General features: G+C 47.3%; 1 protein-coding gene across 2 annotated transcripts; it reads left to right on the top strand.

Annotated features, from left to right (window-relative positions):
- Positions 1 to 1,035: 1,035 nt before the first annotated feature.
- On the top strand, positions 1,036 to 26,272 carry SOCS7 (suppressor of cytokine signaling 7). Of its 2 annotated transcripts, XM_081885609.1 has the most exons (10): positions 1,036 to 2,319; positions 8,897 to 8,961; positions 10,979 to 11,083; positions 13,765 to 13,869; positions 19,002 to 19,132; positions 21,142 to 21,310; positions 21,594 to 21,722; positions 22,150 to 22,285; positions 24,719 to 24,876; positions 25,955 to 26,272. In XM_081885609.1, the coding sequence occupies exons 1-9, from the start codon at positions 1,244 to 1,246 to the stop codon at positions 24,837 to 24,839; spliced, it is 2,037 nt and encodes a 678-aa protein (XP_081741735.1). In that variant the 5' UTR covers positions 1,036 to 1,243; the 3' UTR covers positions 24,840 to 24,876; positions 25,955 to 26,272. The 2 variants fall into 2 exon arrangements, with proteins under 2 accessions (XP_081741735.1, XP_081741736.1); XM_081885610.1 differs by lacking the exon at positions 13,765 to 13,869 and having other exon boundaries at positions 1,039 to 2,319.
- The last annotated feature ends 1,643 nt before the right edge of the window (positions 26,273 to 27,915 follow it).

Here is a 27,915-nt window from a genome sequence, read left to right as displayed (position 1 = left end):
AGCATGTGCAGAATGCCTTCCCTTGTTATGTACCAGTCATCACTTTAGCACAGCGAGGATTTGAGGAATTCCAGGTCACAAGGCAGGACTGCTGCTCTCACGCTGAGATGTTGGTATGGATAAAATATATGTAATTTTGCCTATTTCATATCTTTTGTTGTGGCTACCGAAAGCAGGTGCCATTTTGCCTACTCTCAGCTTCCAAGTCTCGTTGCTGGCTGTGCTGCGGAAAAGCTGCATCCATGTGATTTCTGCCTGTTAGGTACCTGCGAATCAACAATGCATCAATCCCTAGACAGAGCGGCCATATGTCTGGATTTTCCCAGGGGTGTGTGTGTGCAATTTCCGAAATGTGGAGCTTTGTCCTGGGTGTTAGGCAACTTTTGAGTCTTCCTAATCGGGTTGAATCCTGCCAACTTAGCAGTTCGAAAGCATGTCAAAATGCAAATAGATAAATAGGTACCACTCCGGCGGGAAGGTAAATGGCGTTTCCATGCACTGCTCTGGTTTGCCAGAAGCGGCTTAGTCATGCTGGCCACATGACCCGGAAGCTGTATGCTGGCTCCCTCGGCCAATAAAGCGAGATGAGCACCGCAACCCCAGAGTTGGCCACGACTGGACCTAATGGTCAGGGGTACCTTTACCTTTATAGTAGGGAAAACATAGCTATTACAGGTAATGTGTAGGTATATTACTCAGGTATATTACTCAGAATATAGGTATATTTTCAAAAAGTAAAGTCCATCGAAAAATCGCGGTTTTTTGGCTCAAGAACTTTTCCGGAGGTCCTTTTTGAAGTATGGCAGCCCTACTTTTGGGGGGTTAGTGTTAGGATGGAGGGCGGGGCTTTCCACGAATGGGGTGGGTCTAACCAAGAGTCTGGCAGCATCGGCCGGAGAGCGCGGCTTGGGAACATCTGTTTGCATTCGAGCTTGGAAGGAACAGCTGGGACTAGCGCGCAGGAGGCGGAGGGAGGAGCGTCTGCGCGCGCGCAGCGTAGAGAGGAGCCGCAGCCGCAGACGGGCTGGTCACATTGGAGAGCGCATCATCGGGCGCATCAGCGGAAAGGGAAGTCGGAGGGCGTGCACACCCACTGCTCGGGCGGGCCCCTAAGCGACCAGGCAAGCCAGCCAGCCAGCAAGCAAGCAAGCGAAAGCCTTGAGCTTTTTTGGACAGCCGATCTGGATCCGGGGCCGGCCTCCCCGTCCAGCTTGCTTGGCGAGGCCCGCTCGCCTTTTGCTCCATGCAATGCACCGCCTCCCTTAGCGCGATGCAGCGGGCCGGAGGAGGAGCAGCGGCGGCGGCCGCGGCGGCGGAGCCCGGAGGCGGCGGAGGCGGCGAAGCGGTTGCAGCGGCGGCGGCCTCGTACCGGGTGCTGAGCCGCTTGCTGGGCTACGGCGGGGCCGAGTCAGCCGCAGCCGGGTTGGCGCTCGGCGGAGCCGTCGGGGAAAGCTCCGTTGCCGTCGCCGGGGATCGTGGAAGGGCGGGCGGACTCCGAGGCTCGCAGCTGCTGGTCTTCCGTCCCGGCGAAGCGGGAGAGCCGTCGGGGGTTTCCCCGTCCGCCTGCCTGCCCACGCCTTCGACGCCTCGACCGCCGTCGGAGCTGCTGTGCGCCAGGCACCGGTGCGCTCTCCTGGACGCGCCGAAAGGCGAGCCTGGAGGGGGACGATGCTGGAGCGGAGCGGCTGGCGGCCTCCTCTTCCCCCCGGGGGCCGGCCTGGAGTTGCAGCTGGCCGCCTTGGGGCTACACCAGGCTCCCCCGACGGCCCCGGGAGGGCCGGGCAAGCCTCCCGGAGATTGCCCGTGCCTGAGCCTCTTGCCTCCGCCGCCTCTAGCCCCTCCGCCCACGATGCCCCTGTTGCCCCCGGGGGAAGAGACCAGCGACGCCCTGCTCGTGTTAGAAGCTCTCGGCCCCGACGAGGAAGACGAAGAGGAGGTGGAAGCGGCTGTCGGGCAGGCAGATTCCTCCAGCCCGGTCGACGCGGCGGGTAGCCGCTTCCAAGCACCCGCTGCTGCAACCACCACTACCCCGGGTTCTCCTCCACCACCTCCGGCAGGCCCGGTGCCCGCCGTCGGAGCCAACCGCCCGAGCTCCTCCGCCGCCCCCTCGAGGAAAGGCTCCTTGAAGATTCGCCTGAGCCGCCTTTTCCGCACCAAAAGCTGCAGCGGAGCGTCGTGCAACCCGACAACCCCCGCTGGTGCACGTCGGGCCGGGGAGAGGGAGCTGCTGCAAGCCGCAGCCCCCCGAGCCACCTCCGGCACGGCAGGGAGCCTCCCCGATGTGTCCCACCCAGGGTGTCGGGAGCAAGAGTCGGGCAGGTAAGAGGAAAGAAAAAAAGGGGGGGTGAGGAGAGGAAAGCTCGAGATCTGGCAAGGGACCGTCTGTTGGAGGAGTATCCTGGGTGTCAAAGGCTGAGACTGAGACTATGCTTGTAACAGTGGATTCTCAGGTGCTTGTTTCCTGGCTATGGATTCAGGTAGGGAGTCTGTGAAGCAGGGGTGCCAACTTGAATAAAATATGGGGAGCCCAGGTAAGCCCCACCCTGCATAATCGAACACATGGCTTGCTGCACCCACACTATTTGAATGACAATGTCCATCAACTTTGGGGGGGCCCTGCTCCCTCCGATATCTTATTGGGGGGAGAGCAAAGGAACCTAAGCCTCCAGGAGTTGGCTCCTATGCTGTGAAGGATAGAGAATTTAGGTCTTGGCTTTTCTTGGGCAACACCTCAAAAGAGGAGAGAATCTTCCCCCCCCCCCAATCAGTCTTCCTGGCTTTCACTTGGGCTTAGGAGATTCCGCTTCTCACATTTCTATCTACAACCACCAATGGTTTGCATGCAGAAGGTCCCAAGTACACCTGCTGCTCTATTCTTTTGACTGAAAGAATCTTCTCTTGAGAGTCTGGAGAGCCACTGCCAGACATCTAGGTAGACCATTGTCCTGAGCTGTTATGATGCATATTTCTGTGTTCTGTTAGAGCTCCTAAGCCAGGCTTCCTCAAACTCAGCCCTCCAGATGTTTTGAGACTACCGTTCCCATCATCCCTGACCACTGGTCCTGCTAGCTAGGGATCATGGGAGTTGTCGGCCAAAAACATCTGGAGGGCCAAGTTTGAGGAAGCCTGTCCTAAGCCCTGAATACCAAAGGAGGACTTCACTGGTGACTGTGGAGGCTGGAGTTCTCTGGTGGCGAAAGGCTAGAAGCTGTGAACTGCCTGGAAAGGCGTTCACACTTGTTTCCCTTTTTCTCATGGAACAGGAGAGGCATCTCAAGACGTGGAAAACCTTTGACTGCAAAGGAACACCCTGGTGTTAGGCAGCTAGAGCAGGGGGAGCCAACGTAGTGCCCACTGGATGTTGTGGACTACAACTCCCATCAGCTCCAGTAGTTAGGAATGATGGGAATTGTAGTCCACCTCATCCAGAGGGGCACCACGTTGGTTACACGCAGTCTCTAGGTGAGGGGTAACACACAGTGGGGGAACCAGTAGATAAACAATGACTGGTGGGTTTTCTGTTTTTAATTGTCGCTTGGCAACGTAACTAAAGGTGGCTTATCTGAGACCTAGTGTTGTGTTTCCCAGTTGTGGACAGAAGGCTTTAAGGTTGAGGGAACTAAACATGGATTTTCTCTGTGAAGCAGAGGAGTGCTTTATTGTTTAAATGCCTCTGCTAATTTCACTATCCTAAGGGGTGAAGAGTAAATACTCTTGTGTTCAGGTGTTGGATTAGTGGTTCACGGTGGTGGTATGGTGGATTCGCCAGTTTTTGAGGCCTAGATGTTTCGATGGAGAAATCAGAGTTCAAGGAGCATTGCATAGTAGGACGAGACTGGTCTAGTTGTAATTTTTCATTTACATTTAGTGATAGTTCTTTATAAATAATAAAATTATTAGTATTATTGATGCTGTAGCACAGGTTTACCCTCCAGAAATTAATGAACTACACCTCCCATCAGCCCTAGCAAGCATGGCCAATTGCCAGGGATGATGGGAGCTGTAGTTCTGTAGCATCTGGAGGGCCATTGGTTCACCACATCCGCAAAGCTTTCTTAGTATAATTTATTATTTTTTATTTTTATCCTTAAAGCAATATAGAGGCTAATGGACTCTTCTGGGCATACAGCAGAGCATATAACCCTGGGGTTCACGAACCAGTTCTCAACTTTGTCACTTACAGCTGGTGATTAGTATAAATTCTCTTTGGTCTGTACCACAGCTCAGTGGTAGAAGATGTGCTTTCCATTCAAAAGTTCCCAGGCATCTCCAGTAAATGGTGCTGGTGGAAAAGGGCATGGAAGGGCCTCTTTGCCTGACACCTGCCAGTCACAGTGGAAAAGTCTGGTTTGGTTAGGGCAGCTTTATTCATATACCATATGTTGAAACTAATGAAAAACCAAGGGTGTGTGTGTGTATACAGTGGTACCTCGGGTTACATATGCTTCAGGTTACATACGCTTCAGGTTACAGACTCTGCTAACCCAAAAATAGTACCTCAGGTTAAGAACTTTGCTTCAGGATGAGAACAGAAATCATGCTCCGTGGCATGATCGTGCATGTCGTGGCAACAGTGGGAGGCCCCATTAGCTAAAGTGGTGCTTCAGGTTAAGTACAGTTTCAGGTTAAGAATGGACCTCCGGAACTAATTAAGTACTTAACCCGAGGTACCACTGTATGTGTGTGTTTATTTCTTACAATTATTTCACACCCTGCCTTTCAGAACACAAACCCTTCTGAAGCAGTTTACGAGAAGTATTAACTACCACTACTTTTTGTTTTTAAGGCCCATGTGTGTGTAAATGGGTGTGTGTAAGACAGCAAGCAGGGGTGGTAGAGTGGAAAGACCTATAATTATTCGTTTTACTTATAAAGCCATTCCTATTCCGATGGAAACTAGAGTTGGCTAGATTCCTGGGTTTGTATCTCTACTTAGACTTGAAGTTTGCCACTCACTCTTTGCTAGTTCTTGCTGAGGGGATGGGCTTGTGTCTGGTTCGTACCAATTCAGATTGCGTATGAGGTGTTGCATGATGGACTCCTCCTCCTCAACAACAATGCCAAAATGCTGGTTTTCTTTATGGAGGAATTGCACGTGTTCATGGAGGAATATTCCACCGTGTTGACCCCTCCTTCCATTCTGTGTGGTTCAGCCCAGGTACAGATTTGTCATCTCTGTGAGGACTGGGCCATTGCACCTCCTTATTCACAGGGGTATTGTGAATAAAAAATATAGGAGGGGGTCAGGTATCCCGAACTTTTTGGTAGAAGGGCGAGAGAAAAACGAAATTGGTATAGCAATATGAAGAAGACACCTTTTTGGACTAATGCTCCAGAGGGAATCGTGCGAAGAAAGAACATTGTATGTCTTTGAGACAGAGATGAAGAGACTTGTGAAGGATATTTTGTTGAGTAAATTGGGTTTATGCCACCCTCCACACTCTCTAGAGGGGTAAGGTCTCACTCTTTGGGGGGTCTTCATGGACAGCCACCTCTTGTGTATGGTGTAGCTCTAGATTCCCTGCATTGAGGGATTAGCGGGCCTACAAGGCCCCTTCCAACTCTGGCCACATCTACATTTGAAGCACATGCCCTCCCGCAAAGAATCCTGGGAGCTGTAGTTTAAAGGTGCCAGGAATTGTAGTTCTGTGGGGGGAAAGCCACAGTTCCCAGGATTCCTTGAGGGGAAATTCATATGGATGTGATCTCTAACTCCAGGCATAGTTGGCATGGATGGGTTCCATTTTGTGTTCAAGGGGTGACTGGCTTTCACCTCTGAAATGTGAGAAAATTCCCACCCAAAATCCAATAGGATTTTTTTTCTTTCTGGGCTGGACTTTGTTTCTGTCTAGTTATCTATTGCTCTCTCTTACAAAACGTGGCTTGAGTTATCTATGGAGGTTCCCTCCACAAAACATTTATGTCATTTTTCTCTGCTCTGTGCTTACTTGCGGGTTTCTGAACTTCAGAGGTTAATGGCGAAGGAAGGGTCCGAGTGTCTGAAAGGAAAATGCTCCTGTCCCATGTTAACGGCAGACTTTTTTTCTTTTTAGGGGTTGAGAATGGGGCTCAAAACCCAGAGATAACTCCAACCCAACACATGCAGACTTGAAAATAGCCACATTCTATAGAATTGATTTCACTTGCCCACATATAAAGAAGTTTTTATACTTTTGGAGGAGCTTATCTCATCTGCCTCCAGGATGTTTATAAATCACAACTGTGTCTCGGGGCACAAAAATACCTTTTGATCTTTGCCCAGAGGAGCAATGAGGATGCTTTACCAACCAAAGTTTGGCTGACCAAACTGATGCCAAAATGGCAAAACGTAACAGGTGTAACAAGAAACCAAGAGGGGACAAAATTAATTAAAGAGCTGGGAACATTTGTGGTAATACCTGAAAAATTATGGTATGCAAGCAAGTGCCTTGGTAGGGTTAACTTAAATTGATCAGTTTAAATTATCATCAAAGATAAACTGCAGGATAACTTAAAAATGGAGTGAATTGGAAAATGCTGTGTTAAAAATTTAAATAAGACAAGAAACCACAAAAGGTGGGGAGGGAAGTCTATTATGTATTGGAACCATGTGATTGTAAGGTGTGTATTTGTAATTTTTTGAAAACTGAGTATATATGTGTGTATGTGTATAACACTTTTTCATATTAAGGCATTTCAGTTACCTCATATACACCACAACTTTAAAACACACACCTCCAAAGGAAAAATTCTGGGAATTGTAGTTTAAGGTTGCTGGGAATTGTAGCTCTGAGGGGTAAACAACCCTTTCCAGGGTTCTTTGGGGCTCGGTGTGTGCTTTAAATTTATGGTGCGTACTGGAGTAATTTGTGATTTGTGTGCACTGTGGTCTACACTTCTGTTCCACTGTTTGATTTTTGCTGCTGGGAGAAGAAGGTGGACTAAATTACCACCAATTTGTCAGCATGGCCCCTTGGAAAATTGGGTACTTAAAATGTGTGATAGAATACGGTTTCCTGTTAACGAACACTGACATAATTTGTGGTGTCTAGCCACATTTTCTGTTTGTGGTTTCTGGGCCCAGAAAATGGAGTACCATTGCAAATGTCCCTTGCTCCGCTCCACCCCGCCCCCCCCATCCACGGTTAAATGGTTAAATTTGGGGGGGGGGGAGTGCACTTCCAAATTAAGCGCAACTGTGCAATGGCTGAACTGATGGTACGGTCAGTGAGAGTAAAAAAAGGATAGAACCTCTTCACTCACACTTGTCTGTGGTTAAAGATGGGGTGGGAAGGGGTGTGTTTATTAGGACTGGGTGATATATCGTCCAAAATTGGTTTCATAATTTTTGACTTGGCAATATATTGCAGATTATGGTGTGTGTACATGTGCGTACTATGCAAAAATTACGATTCAGGAAAGAAACATGAAGCCAGCCAATGCCTCTACAAAGCTCCATCTTTATTTCGGACATTGTGATACATCAGTAAATTGTGATGTCTAGCTGGTGATATATCCAGATATGACCCAGCCCTTATGTGTATGTCTGTGTATAGAGTGGGATGCGGGTGGCGATGTGGGTTAAATCACAGAGCCTAGGACTTGCCGATCAGAAGGTCGGCGGTTCGAATCCCCATGACGGGGTGAGCTCCCGTTTCTCGGTCCCTGCTCCTGCCCACCTAGCAGTTCGAAAGCATGTCAGAGTGCAAGTAGATACATAGGTACTGCTCCGGCGGGAAGATAAACGGCGTTTCCGTGCGCTGCTCTGGTTCGCCAGAAGTGGCTTAGTCATGTTGGCCACATGACCCGGAAGCTGTACGCCAGCTCCCTCGGCCAGTAAATTGAGTTAAATGCCACAACCCCAGAGTTATCCGTGACTGGACCTAATGGTCAGGGGTACCTTTACCTTTATGTATAGAGTGGGAAAGGGTGCCAGATTAGTTTAACGCAGTCAGAGCCACTCTCACCAATAATAGCGACAATAGCATAGAAATTGACCTTGAAAAACAAATGTGTGTTTTTTTTTAATGTCATAAAAGTGGTTTGAAAAATCCAAGCATAAAGGGGGCAGAAGTTGCAGAACAAGAGCAGGTTGATGTTTTTATGAGCAAGCAAGCATCATTGATTTAATTTATTTCCTGCCCTTCTAACATCTTTAACACAGAAATCCGGCTGACTCTGTAAAGTGACCACAACTTCTAAGGGAAACCTTATTGGGGTGCTAATGCCCCTGAAGAATGCCAGTCTTTCACCTTGGGTACTAGCGATTCCTCAAATCGCTTCTAGTTAGATTGAGTTTAATAACTGCCACCATGGGGTCTAGAAGCTTCGTTGCATCTTAATTCTTAATGATGGGGGCTTAGAAGCCAGATGACGGCGCAGCCTTCTGATAGCTGAGGCGTGCAATTTTTTTTTCTGAAATAAAGCCAGGAGCCTGCTTCATTCTCCCAGGTGGAGAGTTATATTCAAGGTGTGTTTTAGAGTAAAACCTCAAACTCCCTAAATCAGCATCTTGGGCTGAATGGACAAAATGATTGGGTTTGTCTTATTTACTTAGATATTTTCACCCTGGCTCCCCTACCCTTTTTGAGGCAGCTTATGAGTTAACAATACAGCACGATACTATTCATGCCTACTTTGGAAGTAAGCCTCATTCAGCCAAATGACACTACCGGGTAAATGTGCATAGGAATGCAGCCCTATGAGGTTGCAAACCAGCCTGTGTTGAAATAGTGTCCTTGTTGCAGCTACCCTCTCCCTATGCTCCTTATAATCAGAGAATATACCGGTAATTCAATAGCAGAGTTTTTGGATCTCTTGAGGCAGCATTTGTGGGTAGAAGGATGGAGCCTCTGAGAGGGGAACAGACACCCAGCATTGTCTTATTTACAGGCTCATCTGTCCATCTTTTTTATAGAAAACAGAGATTGATGCGAACGCAAAGTGCCTTTTCTCCAGTTGCTTTCGGTCCCCTCTTCACGGGTGAGTGTCAAACTTGATTTCTCTCTCCTTTTCCCTTGAAGGAAGTGCTTGTGGTTTTATTATTCTGTGCATGTATAATGTGTTGCTGTGGGTCTTTAAACCTAAGAATAGTATCACTTTTATTTTTATTTTTTTAAAAAAACCCATAACTAGCTTTGGAGTGATTCTCCCTTTTTTTGGGGGGGGGACAGGGGCTATGCCCCTTCTCACTCTGCTTGCCCACCCCCATGCCATTCCACCCCGCTTTGCAATCCAGGTTTGTGTCGAGGCACTACAAATCCTCGGAAGGGGGCTGCGTGACGACATCCTTACATTTTTATTATATCTCAGTGTAAGCATTTAAAAAAATACTTTGTGCGCATATGTGTCTGTGCATGATATGTAATAAAACATATCTTTGCAAACACATGGCAGGATGAGACGACTACTGGAGCCCGGCCTCCCTCATCCCAGCCGGCATAACCAGTGACCATGGATGATGGGAGTTGCAATTTAGCAACATCTGGGGACCCAGGATGGGGAAAAGGCTGCTTTAGAGAGTCCTTCCTCTTGCATTCTGGGGAGAGGGGTGGCAGCAGAAAACACTTAGTAAATCAGGGTGTCCAGTTGCTCCAGCTTTACCCAGGATACTCTAAAATTCACCACTATCAGTAACTATCCCTAATTCCTGATCAGAGTCAACCAGTCCCTTGTGGATTAAGGGACTTTATCAGGGTGCAAACAATTCTGCCAGCAACTCACCTATATATAACAGCCCCAGGCTTCTTTAGGAGGAAGGGCTGAAAGGAAATTTAATAAATGAATACACTAACCCTCTGCCTGAGTTAGGTTTAATCTCAGCAACTAGACTGAGAGGACATTAGTGTGGTGCTAGGAAAATTTACATAGGCTCACTCGGATCAGAGAATATTATTATTATTATTATTATTATTATTATTATTATTATTATTAGCTTTAAAAGGTTAGTGGTTAAAAAAATAAACCCACAAAATCGGAGATCACAGAGTTGCATCTAAGGAAATGCAGAGGGCAGAATGCTGATTCTAACTTCTACCAGTTCCCTACTTGGTGTAACAGCAAGTAGGTTGCAGTTCAGTGTAACTATGGAGGACCTGTAGGAAAAGGCAGTGCTTTGGAGTCAGACACCGAAAGTGTCTCTCCGCCCTTGTGGCAGAGGATGCATTTGAGAATCTAGGGAGCGCAGGATCTGACTCCATTCCAAACACCAAAAGGAGGGCAAGCCTACGCGATCTATGGCTTGTTGCGTTCAATGGAGCTTACTCCAAAGTTGCAATAGGAAGCGTGGCTTTGACTTCAACGCTGGAGAATAACTTGATTCATTTCCTGGTTTCAAATATAGGTCAGGGCAAGTTTATGCTCGTCTTATCCATTGTGTATTGTTTGGGGTGGGGAGATCATCACCAGGTGTATTACAGGCTGTTTAGAAAGGAAGGCAGGGCGGCCCATTCAGATACACACCATCAGATGGTGATCGTTAATTTCTGTCATTAACATTCCAGGGATACAGGGTTGCTTTCCGTCTAAATAGAGCAAACGTAGAAACCACAAGCTGCACTCAGCTAGGTGCTACTCAGAGCAGACCCGTTGAAATTAATAGACATGACTAACTTGGGGACCATTAATTTCAGTGGGTCTGCTCTGAGTAACACCTAGCTTAATGCAGCTTGTGGTTTCTACGTTTGCTCTGTTTCGACGGTGCACAGATTAAGCTCTTCAATTTAAAGGGTGTGTGTTTTGGGGAGGCATTTCAGTGTTGTTCAACGTCATCCCTCTTTGAGATGTCTAGAAATCTTCTAAATTTGACGTCATGAAGGAGAGCTGGGTGCAGTTGCTTACTGTCAAGGGGAAAGGCACTCTGCACATGTTTATATTCAGCTGCATCAGATGATCGCAGGCCTGGCAGTGAAAAGTACCTCCTGGGGTTTGGGTGCTGGCTTGAATGCAAGTCCCTGGGATGCTGTTGGTTCTAATATCTACTTTCCCCACATCTTCCTAGGTGAGACAGTGTCTTTGGTTGATGTCGACATCTCCCAGCGCGGTCTGACGTCCCCACACCCTCCGACGCCGCCACCTCCCCCACGGCGAAGCCTCAGCCTTTTGGGTACTGCTTGTCTCCTGAACTACCTTTTACGAAACCGCACATTTCTCCCAGAGTCCTTCCTCCTTCCCTCGCCCCCCAGAATAGGCCCTGCCCCATCTTTCCCATCTGCTGCTTTGTAATGATCTTTTTCAGTGAACGGAAGGAAGCCTCTTAAAACCCATTTGGTGTGTAGCACTTCACAGCCTTCGGGGTTTTGTTCTCGGAGAAGCCTCCTTGTGTCATCTTCTGTGCTCGCTTCCTCCCCCTCATCCCCAAATCCTGCGCAGCACAACCAAAACCGGAGCCAAGAAGTTAAATTCAGCAGTCTTTATGCATTATGCAAAGTTGCATGTTTGTTTTGCATAATTTCGCTGCTTTTGCTACCCATGCTGGAAGGGTAAAGAGTCAAATAGGTCACACTGATCTCTTTCCCTTCACTCCTGAAGTTCCTGTTCACACCCTTTTTGGCTTTTGAGATACTGCTTAGTGGTCCCCCCCCCCCCGGTGTATTTTTTAAAAAAACAAACCAATGTATTTACATAGTTACAACGTCCAGAAGCTGGCTTGCTTTCTAAAAAGAAAAGGATAACTTATATTCTTGCTGACAGATCATTTGTGTGCATACTTACAAACAAGTCCATATATAAGTATAAAATGGTGCAGCAATAGAACTGCTGGCACATTTGCAAAGCTAAGCAGGGTCTGGTATGGTTTCGCATTGGATGGGAGGCTGCGTGTTGAAATTCCTGCATTTCAGGAGGTTTGGACTAGATGACCCCCAGGGTCCCTTCCAACTCTTATGAGTCTGTGATCAGAGATGGGGAACCTGTGGCCCTCCAAACGTTGCTGGACTCCAGCTCCCATCAGCCCCAGCCAGCGTGGTCAGTGATGATGGGAGCTATCTTAGCCCTGCTAGATTTAAGCATACAAAGCTGCCTGCACCTGCCCATTTTGTTCCATCTAGCCCAGGAACTTTGGCAGCATTTATTATATGTGCAGCCTTAAATTCAGATTCCTTTCTAATGCTCAGAAGCAGTTGTGTCTCTTTGAATGGACTCCTATCCCTGCACTTGCGCCAACCTCTCGTTTTATGTTGGGCATCAGATCTTCCCCTTGAACAGCTGGAAATGCACTTGGATTTTGCCACCCTTTAGGATGAATGAACTTCCTGCATCGCGCTTTATGCGCTCCTTTTGTGCGTGGGAGGCTGGTGACGAGAGGGCTGGCGCTTTAACAAAAGAGATGGTACAAAGTGCATAGAAAGCTAGTTGCTGCAGAAAGTTTTAGGCTAGATCAGGGTTTCCCAAACTTGGGTCTCCAGCTGTTCTTGGACTACAACTCCCATCATCCCTAGGTAGCAGGACAAGCCGTCAGAGATGATGGGAATTGTAGTAAAAAATAAAAACAAACCACAGCTGGAGACCCAAGTTTGGGAAACCCTGAAGTAGGTGTTACAAGAGATAAGGAGTCTCTCATCACTTGTTGCTACAGGTAGGACTATGGGCAGCATGGTATCATGTCAGTGTTACAATAAAGCAGGGACCTTTCACATTCCTTCCTGGTTGTGGGTGAGGCCAGAATGCACAGGGTGCAATGTTGTGTTCTAGCGACGCAAGCCAGAAGTTTCTACGCGTGTGTGCACACGCATATCTCTCCCATCTTCCGCCCAAGTGAGCAGCAGTAGGTATTATCCCAGGTCAAGGGCACTTTCCAGCCTGGCAAAAGCAGTCAAGGAAGGGGAAAAGCAGGCCAGTGATGAAGGAAGTAGTTTGGAGAGAGCCCCGAGGGGCCAGATGGACAGCTGTGTTTGGCTCCTGTGCCTGAGGTTTCCTGCTATATAAAGCCAGGCAGAGTGGCAGCATTGCCAGCGTCTAAAGTGGGGGTGGGACTTGTGGTCCTCCAGATGCCAGGGATAATGCAACATCTGGAGGGACGCAGGTGCCCCATCTTTGAAATGAAGCTTCTATGCATTTTAAGCCAGGAAGCCCTTTTTCGGGGGAACACTGAGCCAGGTCTGTTTGGCATGTCCTCCACCTTTGCAGATAGAACCAGCCAACTGTGGGTTATGGCTTGGCAGGTGCTTGTAGGCTCCTCCTCCCTATTTTGCAGTCACAGACAAAGCCAGGAAGTTTTGCTGAGTCCCATGGTGGGCATGTCTGGTGGGCTGTGCTGGCGTGGCTGAACCTTCCAAGCTGTTACACCTGCTTTCTATAAAATATAGCTATTCTATTTTTAAAAAAACCCCACCAGCCCACCTTCAGCATCTCTCAGATTTAAACGGATTCCTTGGCGCAGCGATAAAATTGCCTGCACATTTGCAAAGTTAAGCAGGGTTTGGTATGGTTTCAAATTGGATGGGGGACTACATGCTGAGATTCCTGCATTTCAGGGGAGTTGGCTAGATGACCCTTGGGGTCCCTTCTGCCTCTGATTCTATTATCATGTTGAGATCTGGTCTTTCGAAGGATTTTGCACCCCGCAAGATACCCAAGATAGCTTTACAATCTGTGCATGCCACAAATAAGTATGGATAAACCTTTGCTAAGCATGTGTCTTCATGCTTTTTTTAATTGACGTAGAAGACTCTCAAGGTGAATGTTTGGGTCTTGGAGAAGGTGAAGCTAATGCGAGCCTGTCTTACACCCATTTGGGTTTTTCTTAGTTCCTGGACATTTCAATTATTTTTTATGTTCTTCTTCTAGACGATATCAGTGGGACACTGCCTACATCTGTCCTAGTGGGTCCGATGGGGTCTTCGTCCCTCCAGTCTTTTCCTCTGCCTCCGCCGCCTCCGCCGCACGCCCCGGGTCAGTTTAGCTTTGATCCTCGTGGTTTCCAAAAAATTCCGCTGTAAATTTCCGCCTCCCCTCCCTGGAGCTGGGCTTTCCATTTGAATTATCGGATTTTTGGACTCAAGGCGGTGTGCAAGAAACAGAATAGTACGCAAAAAAAATCCATGGCACTGCATGCAAGGCACCACCCCTTCTGTTTCTCTTGGTCACGCTGGAGATGCCAAGCCATGTGTACAGAATTCAGCTGAAACCCTCTCCTCCTGGCCCCTTTTCAAGACTCCTGACAAATTTTGCCTTGCTCCTATTGGCTACTATGGGATGGTCTGGAGCAGAATTTTACAGATACTTTAACTTTCAAATGATTGGAGTAATTGAATATACGGTAGAGTCGTGGGCGTTCTGGGTTGCTATTTTTAACCAGAGCTGCTGCTGCTGTCAGCATTGTTGGTCCTTGGTGCAATGGATTTGACTTGCTGGTAGTGAACTTGCCTGCACTGTCCTGAGACTGGTGTAATAGGTGTCTGGAATTGGGGGGTAGGGAGCACCACCTTAGCTATGCTCTGCCTTCTTGTTTGCTCTCTCATAGAAGTGACTGGTGGCTCCATAATGCTGCTGTCGCACAGTGAGCCAGCAGTGATACTGGTAACCAGTGAAGCTGTTGTACCGGTGAACAGGGGAGGCAGGGTCAACTGGTTTGATTCCCATTTTCCTCCCTTGCAAAAATAAAAAATACAGCAGATATTTAAGCATGCTTCCTGGACCAGAGCGTCAGAGGGGAAAACTTGGGCCCCTGGAAGTCTTGCATTTCTAGGAGTCCGCGTCAAATATCTATAATTTTTCAGCTGGTTATGCCAAAAAAGTGGTGGGTAGAAAAGCCTCTGGAACAGAGCTTTCTGAACTTTTCATGCTGGTCACACAGTTTTTAGACATGCATTATTTTGTGACACAGTAACTCAGTTTTGCATCATTTCACGACACAGTAATTCAGTTTAAAGGGACACAGGTGGAACTGTGGGTTAAACCACAGAGCCTAGGGCTTGCCGATCAGAAGGTTGGTGGTTTGAATCCCCGCGACGGGGTGAGCTCCCGTTGCTGGGTCCCTGCTCCTGCCAACCTAGCAGTTCGAAAGCACATCAAAGTGCAAGTAGATAAATAGGTACCGCTCCGGCGGGAAGGTAAACGGTATTTCACTGCGCTGCTCTGGTTCGCCAGAAGCGGCTTAGTCATGCTGGCCACATGACCCGGAAGCTGTACGCTGGCTCCCTCGGCCAATAAAGTGAGATGAGCACTGCAACCCCAGAGTCGGTCACGACTGGACCTAATGGTCAGGGCTCCCTTTACCTTTAATTCAGTTTAACTCGCTAACCGGAGGTTAAACTAATCCCTTTCCAGCCCCGGAAGGAGATTGGAGAGTGCTTGCCCGGCACACTTACACACTGCAGCTGACACACTCACATGTCGCGACACAAAGCTCTGCTCTAGAAAAGTTTCTGAATGAACATGAGTCAGTGGGATGGTGGGACATGGGAACGCTGAGATACAGCTTTGGATTTTGGGGCGCAGAAAAAAATAACAGTGGAACTCTGCCCCACATTGCCCAGTATAGCCTGCCTTGCCGAGTGGTACAAATCAAACAGTATCTCAACCAAAACCAGCAAGCACATTTACTAAGCATAATTAGAACCTGCCATTCCCCTTATCAGCAACCTCCTTAAACCAAGGAGTTTCTTGCTACACACGTAATATAGAATTGCTTTGGAATCGAACGGGCTTCCACTGAGATTTCCCACTAAAAGTGGCCCCAAAAGTATATGACTTTGCTGCCCCTTGTGGCCAACCAGGGCTGTACAGCATTTAGAATTCCTCCCTCTGTTAGTGACTTTCTTTTATCTAGTGGCTTAAACCTCCCAAGATATAGGCACTTTATTACCCCTATAAGTTCCTTGAGGGAGACTGGGTTAAAATTTACTGAACTGAACTATATTTGAAGGCAGCCTTGGCAACAGTTCCACATCTCTGGAGCTCTTTTTCCTGGATGGAATAAATTATACCCTGGTTTTCACCATCCGGGTCTCAAAACCAGTTTACAAAATAAAAGTTTAAAATATACGACATGTATGAAACATTGGAGGAATGTAACATCAGAGGAACATTTGCAGTGTAAGAGCCTCCTGGAATAAAACTGTTCTAACCAAGCAAGGATGATTCCTGCCTGATTTATACTAGGAAGGAATTGCCAGTTTGTGTACCTGATGTGGTTTGAGGTGTTCATCTTTAGGTGAGTTGAGGCTATGGAACGGCTCGTTTTAGCAAAGGCATGTTTTCCTGCCTCCTCATTTTTAAAAAGACAAAGGTCATACAGCGGCTTGTTTAAAACCGCCCAGTTAAATTAATAGCCAGAAACAAAGTAGAAAGTCAGCAAAAGCCCTATTAAGAGCTGTTCCATCAGTTGGGGCAATGGTGCAGTGTGTGCCTAGAGTGGGGTTGCCGTATTTCAAGAAGTAAATATCTGGAAAGTTGTTGAGGTTTTTGTGTGTGTGCAGTTACCCTCCAATACAGAGCCTGACCCCAAGCCACCCACGCCCCAGATTGCCAGGTTTCCCCTCCAAAAGAAGACATGTAAACCCTAGAGCAGTGTTTCCCAGACTTGGGTCTCCAGTGTTTTTAGGGACTACAGTTCCCATGATCCCTGACCACTGGTCCTGCTAGCTAGGGATGATGGGAGTTGTGGTCCAACAACAGCTGGAGACTCAAGTTTGGGAAATCCTGGTCTAGAGACGCGCTTTCTGCAACTGTCTGTCTTCTGTGTTGCCTCTCCTTTCCCCAGTCTCACCACAGCTTCTGCTTCCTGTGGGGTTCAGCCCCACTCCATCCTTCTGAGACTTGTGGCTGATGCCTCTTTCTTCTGTCCCCCTGCGTGAAGTGAGATCTCAGCCAGGGAACTAATTAAGGATTTAGCCTGCAGTGGCACTTGCCTTATGGAATGCCCTGCCTGGGGCAGATCTGCCTCTAGAAACATCTATGGTTCCCTTTCGTTAACCAATGAGAAACTGAAGGTCTTCCTACGCAGTGTTTCCTGGCTACTGGTGGTTGATGTGAATGTTCTAGGTAGCTAGCTAAAGAGAAGTGAGCGCTGCAACGAAACGTTGCATGGAGACGTGCTCCTGAGCTGGTCAGCCAGCCAAGCCTGCTCCAGAAGTACTCCATTGCATCCCCCCTCCCGCCTGGATTTCTGTGTCTCCCCCCCCCCAAAAAAATAGCATTCTGCGGCCATTAAACTTGCTCAGTCCTCTTTGGGCTGTTTGGGATCCTCCCCAGCCCTGCTTAGCTTTCCCCCCTGAATATTTTGTACCTCTGCCAACCTTGGGGTACCCCACGGTCTGACGACACCTCCTCCTTGATTGTGGCTACATTTCCAGTGGCCTGAAGGTCAGAAATAGAGGAAAGTTCTTTTTAGCTGATTTTGGTATTGTGTTTAAGGTTTATCTGAGCATAGCTATCCATGGAAAGGAGACCAGCGAATCATAATATGCGTTTGCCAGGTTCTTTTCCTACGTTCAAAGAGCTCCATTCCTCCACCACTCTTCCCTTCCATAAACTTTTACCTCTCGCCAGGAAGAAAGCAGGGGAGGAAGTGGACCAGAATTGGCTCTTGATTTAGTTGCGCCTCAGTTTCCCGCAACAACTCACACCAATGCTAAGTTTGGGGGCATTAGGGGAATTTTAAAGGCTGGTTAGATCCAGCTGCCCAATGCTGCTCAGAGTGCCAGCCCAGGGGTAAAAAAACAAAACCAAGGGTACTCAGGGCAGGTATCGCAAGTGGGTCCTGCTGATGCCCTAGTAGCTGCCCAAGGATGCTCAGTCTTTGGCACCAAGGTGAGCACACAATGGTTATACAGCGGTACCTTGGTTTTCGAATGTTATCTGTTCTGGAAGACTCTGTGAGTTCTGAAATGTTTGAAAACCGAAAACTCAATAGCCGACAGCTAGGCCTCACTGATCTTGCACTCAGTGGAAGCTGTGTGGCATGTTCGACTTCCGAGGTGTGTTTGAAAACCGAAGCATTTACTTCCAGGTTTATGGCGTTCAAAAAACCGAAATGTTCGTCAACGGAGATGTTCAAAAGCTGAGGTACCATTGTAATAGTAAGAATTGGTTTGTGGAAAATGGGTAGGTCTGATATAGGGAGTGAAGCTTACTGTAGGAGGCTTAGATTATACTGTATTAGGGTGTTTTTTTAATAAATAAATTTTTATTAGTTTTCCAATGTTTACCCAGGATTAGTACAATTTTGCCAATTACAGTGGTACCTCAGGTTACAAACACCTCGCGTTACAAACACTTCGGGTTACTCTGCTAACCCGGAAGTAGTACCTCGGGTTAAGAACTTTACCTCAGGACGAGAACAGAAATTGTGCACTGACGGTGTGGCGGCAGCAGGAAGCCCCATTAGCTAAAGTAGTACCTCAGGTTAAGAACGATTTCAGGTTAAGAACGGACCTCCGGAACAAATTAAGTTCGTAACCAGAGGTACCACTGTGTACAAATACCACTTAATATCAAATTAATTCCAGATTTATATAATTTAACCAAGCGATTTTCTTGATTGATGTTTTCATCCAGTTCTTATATTGCTGTGGTGTGTGTGTGTATATAACTTCTAATTACATTTCAGAGAGTATATTAGGGTTTTGAACAGTTTCTTGGCAGCTGTAGGCCAGAGATAGGGAACCTGTGGCCCTCCAGATGTTGTTGGACTTCAACTCCCATCATCCCCAGCAAACGTCAGTGGTCAGGGATGATGGGCTTAATAGTCCAACAACATCTGGAAGGCTGCCACTGCTTGTGGTACAGGGTCTACACCAGGCATAGGTAAACTTGGCCCTCCAGATGTTTTGGGACTACAACTCCCATCATCCCTGGCTGCCAGGACCGATGGTCAGGGATGATGGGAATTGTAGTCCCAAAACATCTATGCCTGGTCTATACTTTCAGTAATGTCTCTTCATTGTGTTTGGAGCGGGGCGGTAGTGTCCTGTTCAGGACCGGCGTAGAATTTTGCTGCCGTGGGCAGCTGCCACCAGCCGCCTTGGCTTTTTAATTCCTTGGGTGGCGGCATGTCTTAACCCTATCCTCTCCCCTTTCAGATGCGTTTCCCCGGATCATCCCGATCAGAGCACCAGAAGCGGTACACAGCCAACCTGCACCGCACCTCCAGTGCCCTCTCTACCGGCCTGACTCGAGCAGTTTTGCAGCTAGTTTGCGGGAGCTAGAAAAAGTAAGGCTGACCCAAACCAAATAAGTGTTGGAAATGTGAAGAGAAAGAAGGTTTTCTTTAGCATATGTGGTGGTCTTCTAGTAAGGTTAAAGCTTATTGTGAAATGATACATAATGAATTGAAAAGGATTTTGTTTGAAAAAAAACAAAACAAAACAGAAGGTTTTATTTTGGTAATTATAGGGACAGAACTACCTAAACTGTATAGAAACTTATTCATGTATGCTACTACAGCGACGAGAATGTTACTCTCCCCCAAAATGGAAAGAAGCAGAAGTCCCAGCAAAGGAAGAATGGATACAAAAACTTATGGAATATGCAGAAATGGCGAAACTTACCGGAAGAATAAGGAATCAAGATAGCCAAGCTTTTTATAAAAGAATGGAATTGGTTTATTGAATATTTACAGATGAATTGTAAACAGATAAGAATATTGGCAGGATTGTTGTAATGACCTGCAGTTTTATAAGCGTTATATATTTAAAGTAGATGAATAAATGAGCAAACAAAGTTAATTTGGATATGCAGAAGATATTAAAATTAAATTTAAGGAACCGCAGGAAGAGGGGGAAGGAAGTCGAAGTTTTTAAAAGTTAAAATGATTGTAAAATTAGCGAAATGTATAAATTTGGAAAGCATAAATAATTTTTTTTAAAAAAAAGAAATAGAAAAAGAAAGGCTGAAAATATATTTTTTGAAAGTTCAGCAGAGGTTCTTATGATGGTTCCGTTGTGATGATGCTTGGCTTCCATCGTGAGCACAGGACCTAAAAGTAAAATGCTTCTGTGTGTGGTAAAGAGTGGATTGCCAGAGCTTGTACAGAACCTATGGTTTTGCTGACCCTGTATTTTGCAGATGGTTAAAGCTGGTTTGGAACAGGCCTGTGCATGCAAGTCTGGCCCAATACATTTTGCCACCTGAGGCGGGACCCCAAAATGGCTCCCCTGGTCCCTGCCAAGGAAGAAAGGGCCAGGGAAGACCTACATCAGGAACAAGTGAGGCAAGAAAGATCGAGAGCAGTATCTGCTGCTCCTGTGAATCCTGCCGCCTGAGATTGTCACTCACCTTGCCTCATGGCTGGGCCGGCCCTGCATGCGTACACTGCTATTTTGCAGTCCGGTGTGTCTTATTTTGTAATAACGTAAGGGAAAATAAGTGACTCATGCTTCTCTGGTTCTGTGCCAGTGAAATTCCTCTAATGACTTTACAGGGAACTGCCTACTTGCGTTATGCCTAGATGATTTAAGTAATCTTTTGCTTAGCGTAAATTAGTTCAACCCTGCTTTCCTTACGCTAAGCCAGAGAGTAGGTGCTGGAGCTGGAATGTACAGCCACATGCTTGTAAAAGTTTGCTGTTTAATCAGATCGATTTCCATTTATCCCACGATTCCAAAAACAAAACACATTGGGTTGTACATAACACTGCTGTTCCGCTCATGCTACAGACTTCTGTTTGTGCAGCCGACTTTCCCCGCCATCTTTCTTCTCTCCTGCAGTTCCCTGATCATCAAAATCTGCTCCAGAGGGTTGAGATGCCTTCTGGAGTAGATTTTGGGGGCAGGGGAACAGCACAGGGAAAGGATGAGGAAATCCAGTTGTGTGGAACGTCACTTAGACTGTGTTACAAGCACAAATCATTATGCTGTGACAGTAAGCTACAAAAGGCTTGAAAAAAACCTAACTGGTTTCCAGTTACAGTGGTACCTCTAGATACGAATGGGATCCGTTCCGGAGCCCTGTACGCATCTAGAGGTAAACGTATCTAGCGACAGCACGTCTGCGCACGCATGCGTCGCTTTTCGCCGCTTCTGCGCATGCGCGTGATGTCATTTTGAGCGTCTGCGCATACACAAGCGGCGAAACCCAGAAGTAACACGCTCCGTTACTTTTGGGTTGCTGCGGAGCACAACTCGAACGCGCTCAACTCGAAGCGTATTTAACCTGAGGTAAGAATGTACCTTGTAATAAAAATGTCCCTTCTTTTTTTTTTTTTTGAAAAAAACCCAACAGTGTGGTTGGTACTGGGGACCAATGAACTGGGAAGATGCTGAAATGAAGTTGAAAGGGAAACCTGACGGGTCCTTCTTGGTTCGTGACAGCTCTGATCCTCGGTACATCCTGAGCCTCAGTTTTCGATCACAGGGTATAACCCACCACACCAGAATGGAGCATTACAGAGGTGAGCCTTGAGGGCAGGGCAAGGGCATTAACCTTGGGTGGCATCCTACTCACCTTGCAGAGAAGGTCAAGTTCACACAGAGAGGAATCTGCCCAAGGGAGCATCTATGATATAGGTTGGACTCTTAAGCCTGATCTCTCAGTTCCAGCATTCTATCCACTCACCTGTGCAGATTGCCATTATTTTGTAGAGTCTGGGGGACACACATGCAAATACCAAATGGTTGCTCTTCCACCCTCTGCTTTTCTGTCCAACATGCCCCTTAATGTTCCTTCATTGGCAGGGACCTTCAGCCTTTGGTGCCACCCCAAGTTTGAAGACCGCTGCCAGTCCGTGGTGGAGTTCATCAAGCGTGCCATCATGCACTCCAAAAATGGGAAATTCCTTTATTTCTTGCGATCCAGGGTTCCAGGTATGTATTTAAATGTGCGTGTGAAACATTTAGATGCTTCTGATTGTGAGATCCACTACACTCCTAATACATAGCAGATGTGTAGGGCCAAGTCTTTTACTAGAAGGAGAGAGGGGGCTCAGGCAATGGCTGGAGAGGCTTCCAGCAAGTGTCCAATACAGGCAATGGCTGGAGAGGCTTCCAGCAAGTGTCCAATACAGGCAGTGGCTGGAGAGGCTTCCAGCAAGTGTCCAATACAGGCAGTGGCTAGAGAAGCTTCCAACAAGTGTCCAATACAGGCAGTGACTGGGGAGGCTTCCAGCACTCACTTGGCCTCATGCTCCTAACAAATATCTTTCTCAGATGTTTCTGAGATAGCTGCAGAGATATTTCCTGAGAAGTTCTCCCCCACTCCCAATGTATTTATTTACTTACTTTTAACTTGCAGGTCTCCCTCCGACCCCTGTCCAGCTCCTCTATCCCGTCTCTAGGTTTAGCAACGTTAAATCGCTACAGCACCTTTGCCGCTTCCGGATAAGGCAGCTGGTCCGCATCGATCACATTCCAGAACTACCGCTCCCCAAGTAAGGTTCCGTTCCGTTCTGTGCTTTGTTTTGTGTTTATTTCCAACTCCATTTTAAGGAAGACTCTAGGTGCAGAAATCTAGCTGCTGCATCTTCTTCATCATTGTTCCGTCTAATAGCAAAGCCAAGAGGTTGTGTGCATATCAGTTTGGAAACTGAATGGCGTCATCCAAAGATAAGGCTTTTGAGTTTTTTACTGCATGCTCAGGGGACTTCTGAGATAAGAAGAGGTATCTAGGTTTGTAAAATTAAGGTGTTTTTGTTTTTTTAAAGGAAAACTTCTACAAACAACTGTGACCTACAGAAAGTTGGACGGGAGGAGGGAGCTGTCATGTGTGAGCCTCTAATAACTTATAGCAGGGATTCCCAAACTCTGTTCTGTGGGAACCCCAATGACCCCTCACCTTCATTTAGGCAGCCCATGGGTATCTCTGGTTGGGCATGGTACATCCATTGCAATAAATAGTCCTAGTTCAGTTGCATTTTTTATTGCTTCTATGGAATTGAAACTGGAACACAATATGCAAGAGCTAAAAGAAGCAATGAAAAATACATGTCTTGCAGCACCTAGCATGGCACAGTACATTGGCTACCAGGGGTAGGAAAATTTTCAAGTGGTCCACCTTCAACAATTTTTGAGTGGTTGTGGGGGGCGGGGGAGATTTGGAAGCCACTGGCTTATACTCTCCTAGAGGTGGCGATGCAACACAGCATGTGATTAAACTGCCCCCCCTTGCTATATACAGTAGAAGAAACTTGAGAATGGGATAACTTTTGGACCCTCTTTCTGCACAGCCAGTGGTATCAGGGATGGTGAAGTCTTTAGCCTGACAGTATCTGGGGAGAGACATAGGTGCCCCTTCCCTTCCTTGGGTGTTTGTGTCACTTAGGGTTAGGTTGACACATAGCACATTGCTTACCCGGTGACTGCAGCATCAAGCAGGGAGTTTCCTGTGTGACTATAGAGCAGGGATTCCCAAACTTGGGTCTCTAGATTTTTTTATTTTCATTTTGGACTACAATTCCCATCATCCCTGACCGCTGGCTAGGGATGATGGGAGTTGTAGTCCAACAACAGCTAGAGACCCAACTTTTGGGAAACCCTCCTCTAGAGTATCACAGATCCTATGCTAGAGATTAAAAAAATAAAAATGTATCATCCCACGTCACTCAAATGTGATTTTTTTTTTTTTTGAGGGGGGTGGTGGAGCTGGTCACACAAACACAAAAACTACATGCTGTCAGATGTAGTGGAGTAATCCAGTGGTGGCAACCAGACCTTGAGCAATGGCATTCCAGACAAGCACGCCACATCAAAGGGTGGCAGGGATGGAGGGAGAAGGACCAGCCTTTTCCCAAGCACCCGCAATGTCTGCTGCTGTTGCACTCTGGGATAATGGGATGTTGCCTGGAGCAAACAACTTGCTTGAGGGGAAACATCTGGGGATTCCACAAAGAAGTAGTTGCTCTGCATTTTTTGTTGTGCTGTAAATTGCCTGGAAAGGCCCCAGGGTAGAGGGGGTTGTCTGTGATACTCTCTTTCCCGCACTTACAGGTTTAAGAACTTCCTATGTTGGTTACAGAGGGAAGCGTGTTGGGCTGGGGTGGCGTGAGGAAGGAAGCTGGTTCTGGCCCTGGAGCTGTTAACTTTTTCCTGGGAGAGGCCGAGAGTGAGTGAGAGAGGGAGAGCAGGGAACCAAGAAGTTGGGGACAGGGTGCAGAGGCCTTAGGATGGCTGAATTCCAACAGGAGTTTTAACATAATTAGATCTGGGGCTCATCTGCAGTGGAACACAGTTTTAAGTCTCTTCCTGTATATGTCGGTCCTTCTCTTAGTGCAGTGGTGGGGAACCTTGAGCACAAGAGCCAAATTTGGCCCTTCTGCCCTCTCTGGGGTTCTTCCCAGGTCACCCCAACCCTCCTCCATCCCCTATTCCTAGCTGGAATGTGTCCCCTGAACGATATCCTCTTCTTACCTGGATGATGAAGAGGAGAGGGTGTTTGTTCTTGAAATCTCTGACTCTCCTGTAGTTGAAACATTGTCGAGAAAGGGAAGAGTTGCACCCATCACTCTGCTCACTTTTGCCTGTAGTCCTGCCCTCCCCTACTGAAATGTGGCCCCTGGCAGGTTTATTTTTGAGGCCATGCGGCCCTTGGCCTGAAAAAGATTCCCCAGCCTCTATCTTACTGTGCCTTCCCTCTTTTCCCTGTCATCGTGATAATCCTCTTGGAGCGAGGGTGCATAGGGTAGCCCCAGTCAGTGGGTTCCAAACTCCTCCCCATTGAAGATTGATGTTGCGTTTGCAGAGATAACCCCAATATTGATTTGCAGCCATTTTCGAGTCTTTTATTTTTAAGTAAGAGGGAGGTGATTCACTTCCACTTCACAACCCGCAAGATCTCCTGAGTGTCCCTCGGCTCTCTGTTCCCGTAGGCCTCTGATCTCGTACATCCGCAAATTCTACTACTACGACCCCCAGGAGGAGGTGTATCTCTCCCTGAAGGAAGCTCAGCTTGTTTCCAAACAGAAGCAAGAGGCAGAGTCTTCAACGTAGCCAGGGCCCCCCTCCCGCCGTGCTGCTGTCACCAATGGTAACGTAAAAAAATATTGTATATACAAGGGTTGGAGCAGGGATTCTTCATCTGCAACTCCTTCCTAGATGACTATGGGGTCCTTCCAACTTGACAGTTCTACGATGAGGAACCCGTGGCCGTTCAGACACTGCAGGCCTGCCAACTCCCAGCATCCCTGGCCTATTGGCTGAGTATGAGGGGAGCTGGAGCCCCTGCAATATCTTATTTCTCATCCATAGGCCACACCACGCAGTATTTCTCAAACTTTGCTGTTGTTAGACTACAACTCCCATCATCCCTAGCTAGCAGGACCAGTGGTCATGGATGATGGGAGTTGTGGTACAACAAAGGTCTTCCTTTAAAAAGAAATGAAGGCTTGGAGTCTGGGACTCAATGGGCCCCTGGTGGTTTGGGACTCTGGCTGTATTGATCGCTTTTGCCAATGGAACAAAGGGGTCTTGAGGGATGGAAGGATACTTGGAGGATAGGGCACTCATACTGGGAAATATTGTCCTTGGAAACTTCTGGCATTATTGCCAGACGTTAGAAAAACTTGTTTCATGGGGTATTTTTTTCACTTAGTTTTTCCTCTTAGTGGTTTTGTCTTCTGGTTCTGTTGCCTTTATCATCTTTTCCTGGTGGTTATTTTGACACCACTGACACAGTCAGGTAATTTTTAGGCTCTAGACTTCACGGGCGCCTTTTGCCCAGGTTGGACTTCACAGAGGACAGCCCTCTGTTTTTGAAGGGCTGTTCGGTCCAAGGCTACTTCAAAAAGCTGTAAGGAAGGAAATCCACACAAGTCTGAAGCCTGAATCGGTGTCATGCAGGCGTCATGCTTACAAGCTCTTCTTCACAAATATAAAAGCTGGAAACTTCATTTTTTAAAGCAATAGAATCCTTTGGGATTCCACACTTGTACCAATGCGAAGTTCTGTCCTGGTCACAGAAGCGCAAAGTATACGCAGCCCCCAGCCCTTTGGTCTTTTTGTTTTTTGGATTTGCAAAAGCAAGGATCTGATGCCATTTGGCTCTGTCTGGTGCTCTGAACTTAAATGTTGTTCCCCTCTGTCTTTCTTCACCCATCCCAAATTAGGAATTCGGTCACCAGTATCCTGTCGCTGTGGAAGCCGCGTTGGAGACGACTCCCGGCGCTTGCTTTCTGGCTGTTTCTTGGCCTCCAGAGAGGACCCAGGGCTTGAAAAGAAAGCACAGCTGTGCGCAGAGAAACAGGAGCCATGACCCCATCTGGTTCCATAACGATATTTTGGAATCTGCCGAAAACTGGACCACAAGCTCCTGGAAACATGGAGAATGTCATGATATTTTTCTTCTTAAATTTATATTTTTGGGTGCTTCCCTCCCCCTCCCTCCCCTTTCTTCCAGCATGGGAAATAGTGAGCCGGTTTTTACATTTTGTTGACCTGTCTGGCATTTGTGGGCTTTGGGGGCTGGGGTTGAAGGTGCAGCAGACTCTTGAGACTTAGCGAGCCAAGAAAACAAACCAACCCCCGTGTTTCCCTGTCAAATTGTACTTGTGGGAGGAAGCTGCTTTTGCAAGCAGGGCCTGAGCACAAGGTATACCCAGCTGTATCAAGCGGTTGTGTTGGAGATGTAAGGCCCAAGGCAGAGGGGAGCAGAGTGAGGGGTTGGTGAGGGCAGCGAATGATGAGCTGAGCTGTGGCTTCCTGCTCCATAAGGAAGGCTGGGATGGAGGAGCAGTCAGCCTGTTCAAACAATGGAAAATCGCCATGGCATTTTAAGGCGTGTTGGCTGGGCCTGGCCAGCTGGGCCAGAACGCTGTTGCCTTCCTTCAGATGAAAATGGGATGCGGATAGCATTGTGAAGCTTCCCCCCTCCCCCCACTGCAAGTGCTGTTAGTTTTCTGTCTCTGCCTTTTCCCTTTCCCTCCCGCCGTTATTAACAAAGGAGCTCCAAGCTTCCTTATATCAGGTGGAAGTAAGATGCAAACGTGGGCACCTGAAGCCAGTCTCAGAGCTGCCCATCTCAACCTGCCACTCCGAAGATGACCTGCTGGATAAGTCAGACTTGGCCCAAAGGAAATGCCTCCTTGAATCTTATTAATGTCCGGAAGGGAAATCTTCGAAGCACCTTAGCCCCAGGCTCCGCTGTGTGAGTGGGAAGGAGAGAACGAAAGTCTGGTGTGAGCTTTCCATTTTTTCCCGTCCAAGGAAGACGGAGATTCTCATCTTCTAGCCCTAGTGGGAAACTTGCTAAATACAGAGAAATATTGTGTGTTGTCTTAATGGTTCACCCCAGGAAGGAGTGGGATTTTTTTTAAAAAAAAAATTATCATAGCAAACCAGCTCCCAGCTGTTCAGAACTGATTTTGACATCCGAAAGGTGCATTTTCTGTGTGGGTTTGATAAATCCTCTTTCCATGTCCAGCTAAAGGTACTTGACATAATTTCTTGGTGATTTTTTTTTAAAGCTGTGATACCTTAATTTATTATTGTTATTATTATTATTATGTTGTAAAGCTTGCTCCATATTCTGTGAAAAAAGAGTTTTACCTAGGCTCCAGCCTCCACTTCCGGAAGTCTACACGCTACACACTGGATATAGCAAACTGAGGTTTCATAGTCATTGAGACTTTGGAATATTCTTAAGAAGAACTAGAGGATGGCTAGTAGATTGTCTTCTAAAAGCTGAACCATGAAAGATCGCCTCTGTTAAAAACAAAAACCCAGGGGCTTCTAAGGAAAGCGGACCTCTCTTCTTTCCATTCATACTTGGTGCGTTTCGAGGTGGGCTCCAAAATTTAGTTCCTCGCAGCTTCTTGTGCAGGAGCTCCCAAAACAAACACGCGCCCTTGGATCTCGTTCTCCTGCTTTGCTCTTCAACTGGCTCTTGATTGGCTGCCTGGGCATCCATGTTTGCTCTGCCCCCAAAGAAGGCTCTTTGTCGCCCATCTTTGCATGTTTGCGATCTAAGGGAACTGAAGATGCATTGAGTGGTGGAACCGGTGCCCTTCCCTGGAGGTCTGTTGTCTTGCAACACACGGTTCCTACAGCAGCCGAGACAACTTTGTGTAGA

The sequence above is a fragment of the Podarcis melisellensis genome (genome assembly GCF_964234715.1).
Source record: "Podarcis melisellensis genome assembly, chromosome: 13".
Classification (NCBI taxonomy): domain Eukaryota; kingdom Metazoa; phylum Chordata; class Lepidosauria; order Squamata; family Lacertidae; genus Podarcis; species Podarcis melisellensis.
Note: the sequence above shows the minus strand (reverse complement) of the source record. Positions and strands in the feature narration are given on the sequence as shown.

Coding starts and splice junctions, on each gene's coding strand:
- SOCS7 (XM_081885609.1), top strand. CDS start 1,244: ATGCAATGCACCGCCTCCCTTAGCGCGATGCAGCGGGCCGGAGGAGGA. Junction 2,320..8,896: donor CGGGAGCAAGAGTCGGGCAG/GTAAGAGGAAAG, acceptor TCTTTTTTATAG/AAAACAGAGATTGATGCGAA. Junction 8,962..10,978: donor TTTCGGTCCCCTCTTCACGG/GTGAGTGTCAAA, acceptor ACATCTTCCTAG/GTGAGACAGTGTCTTTGGTT.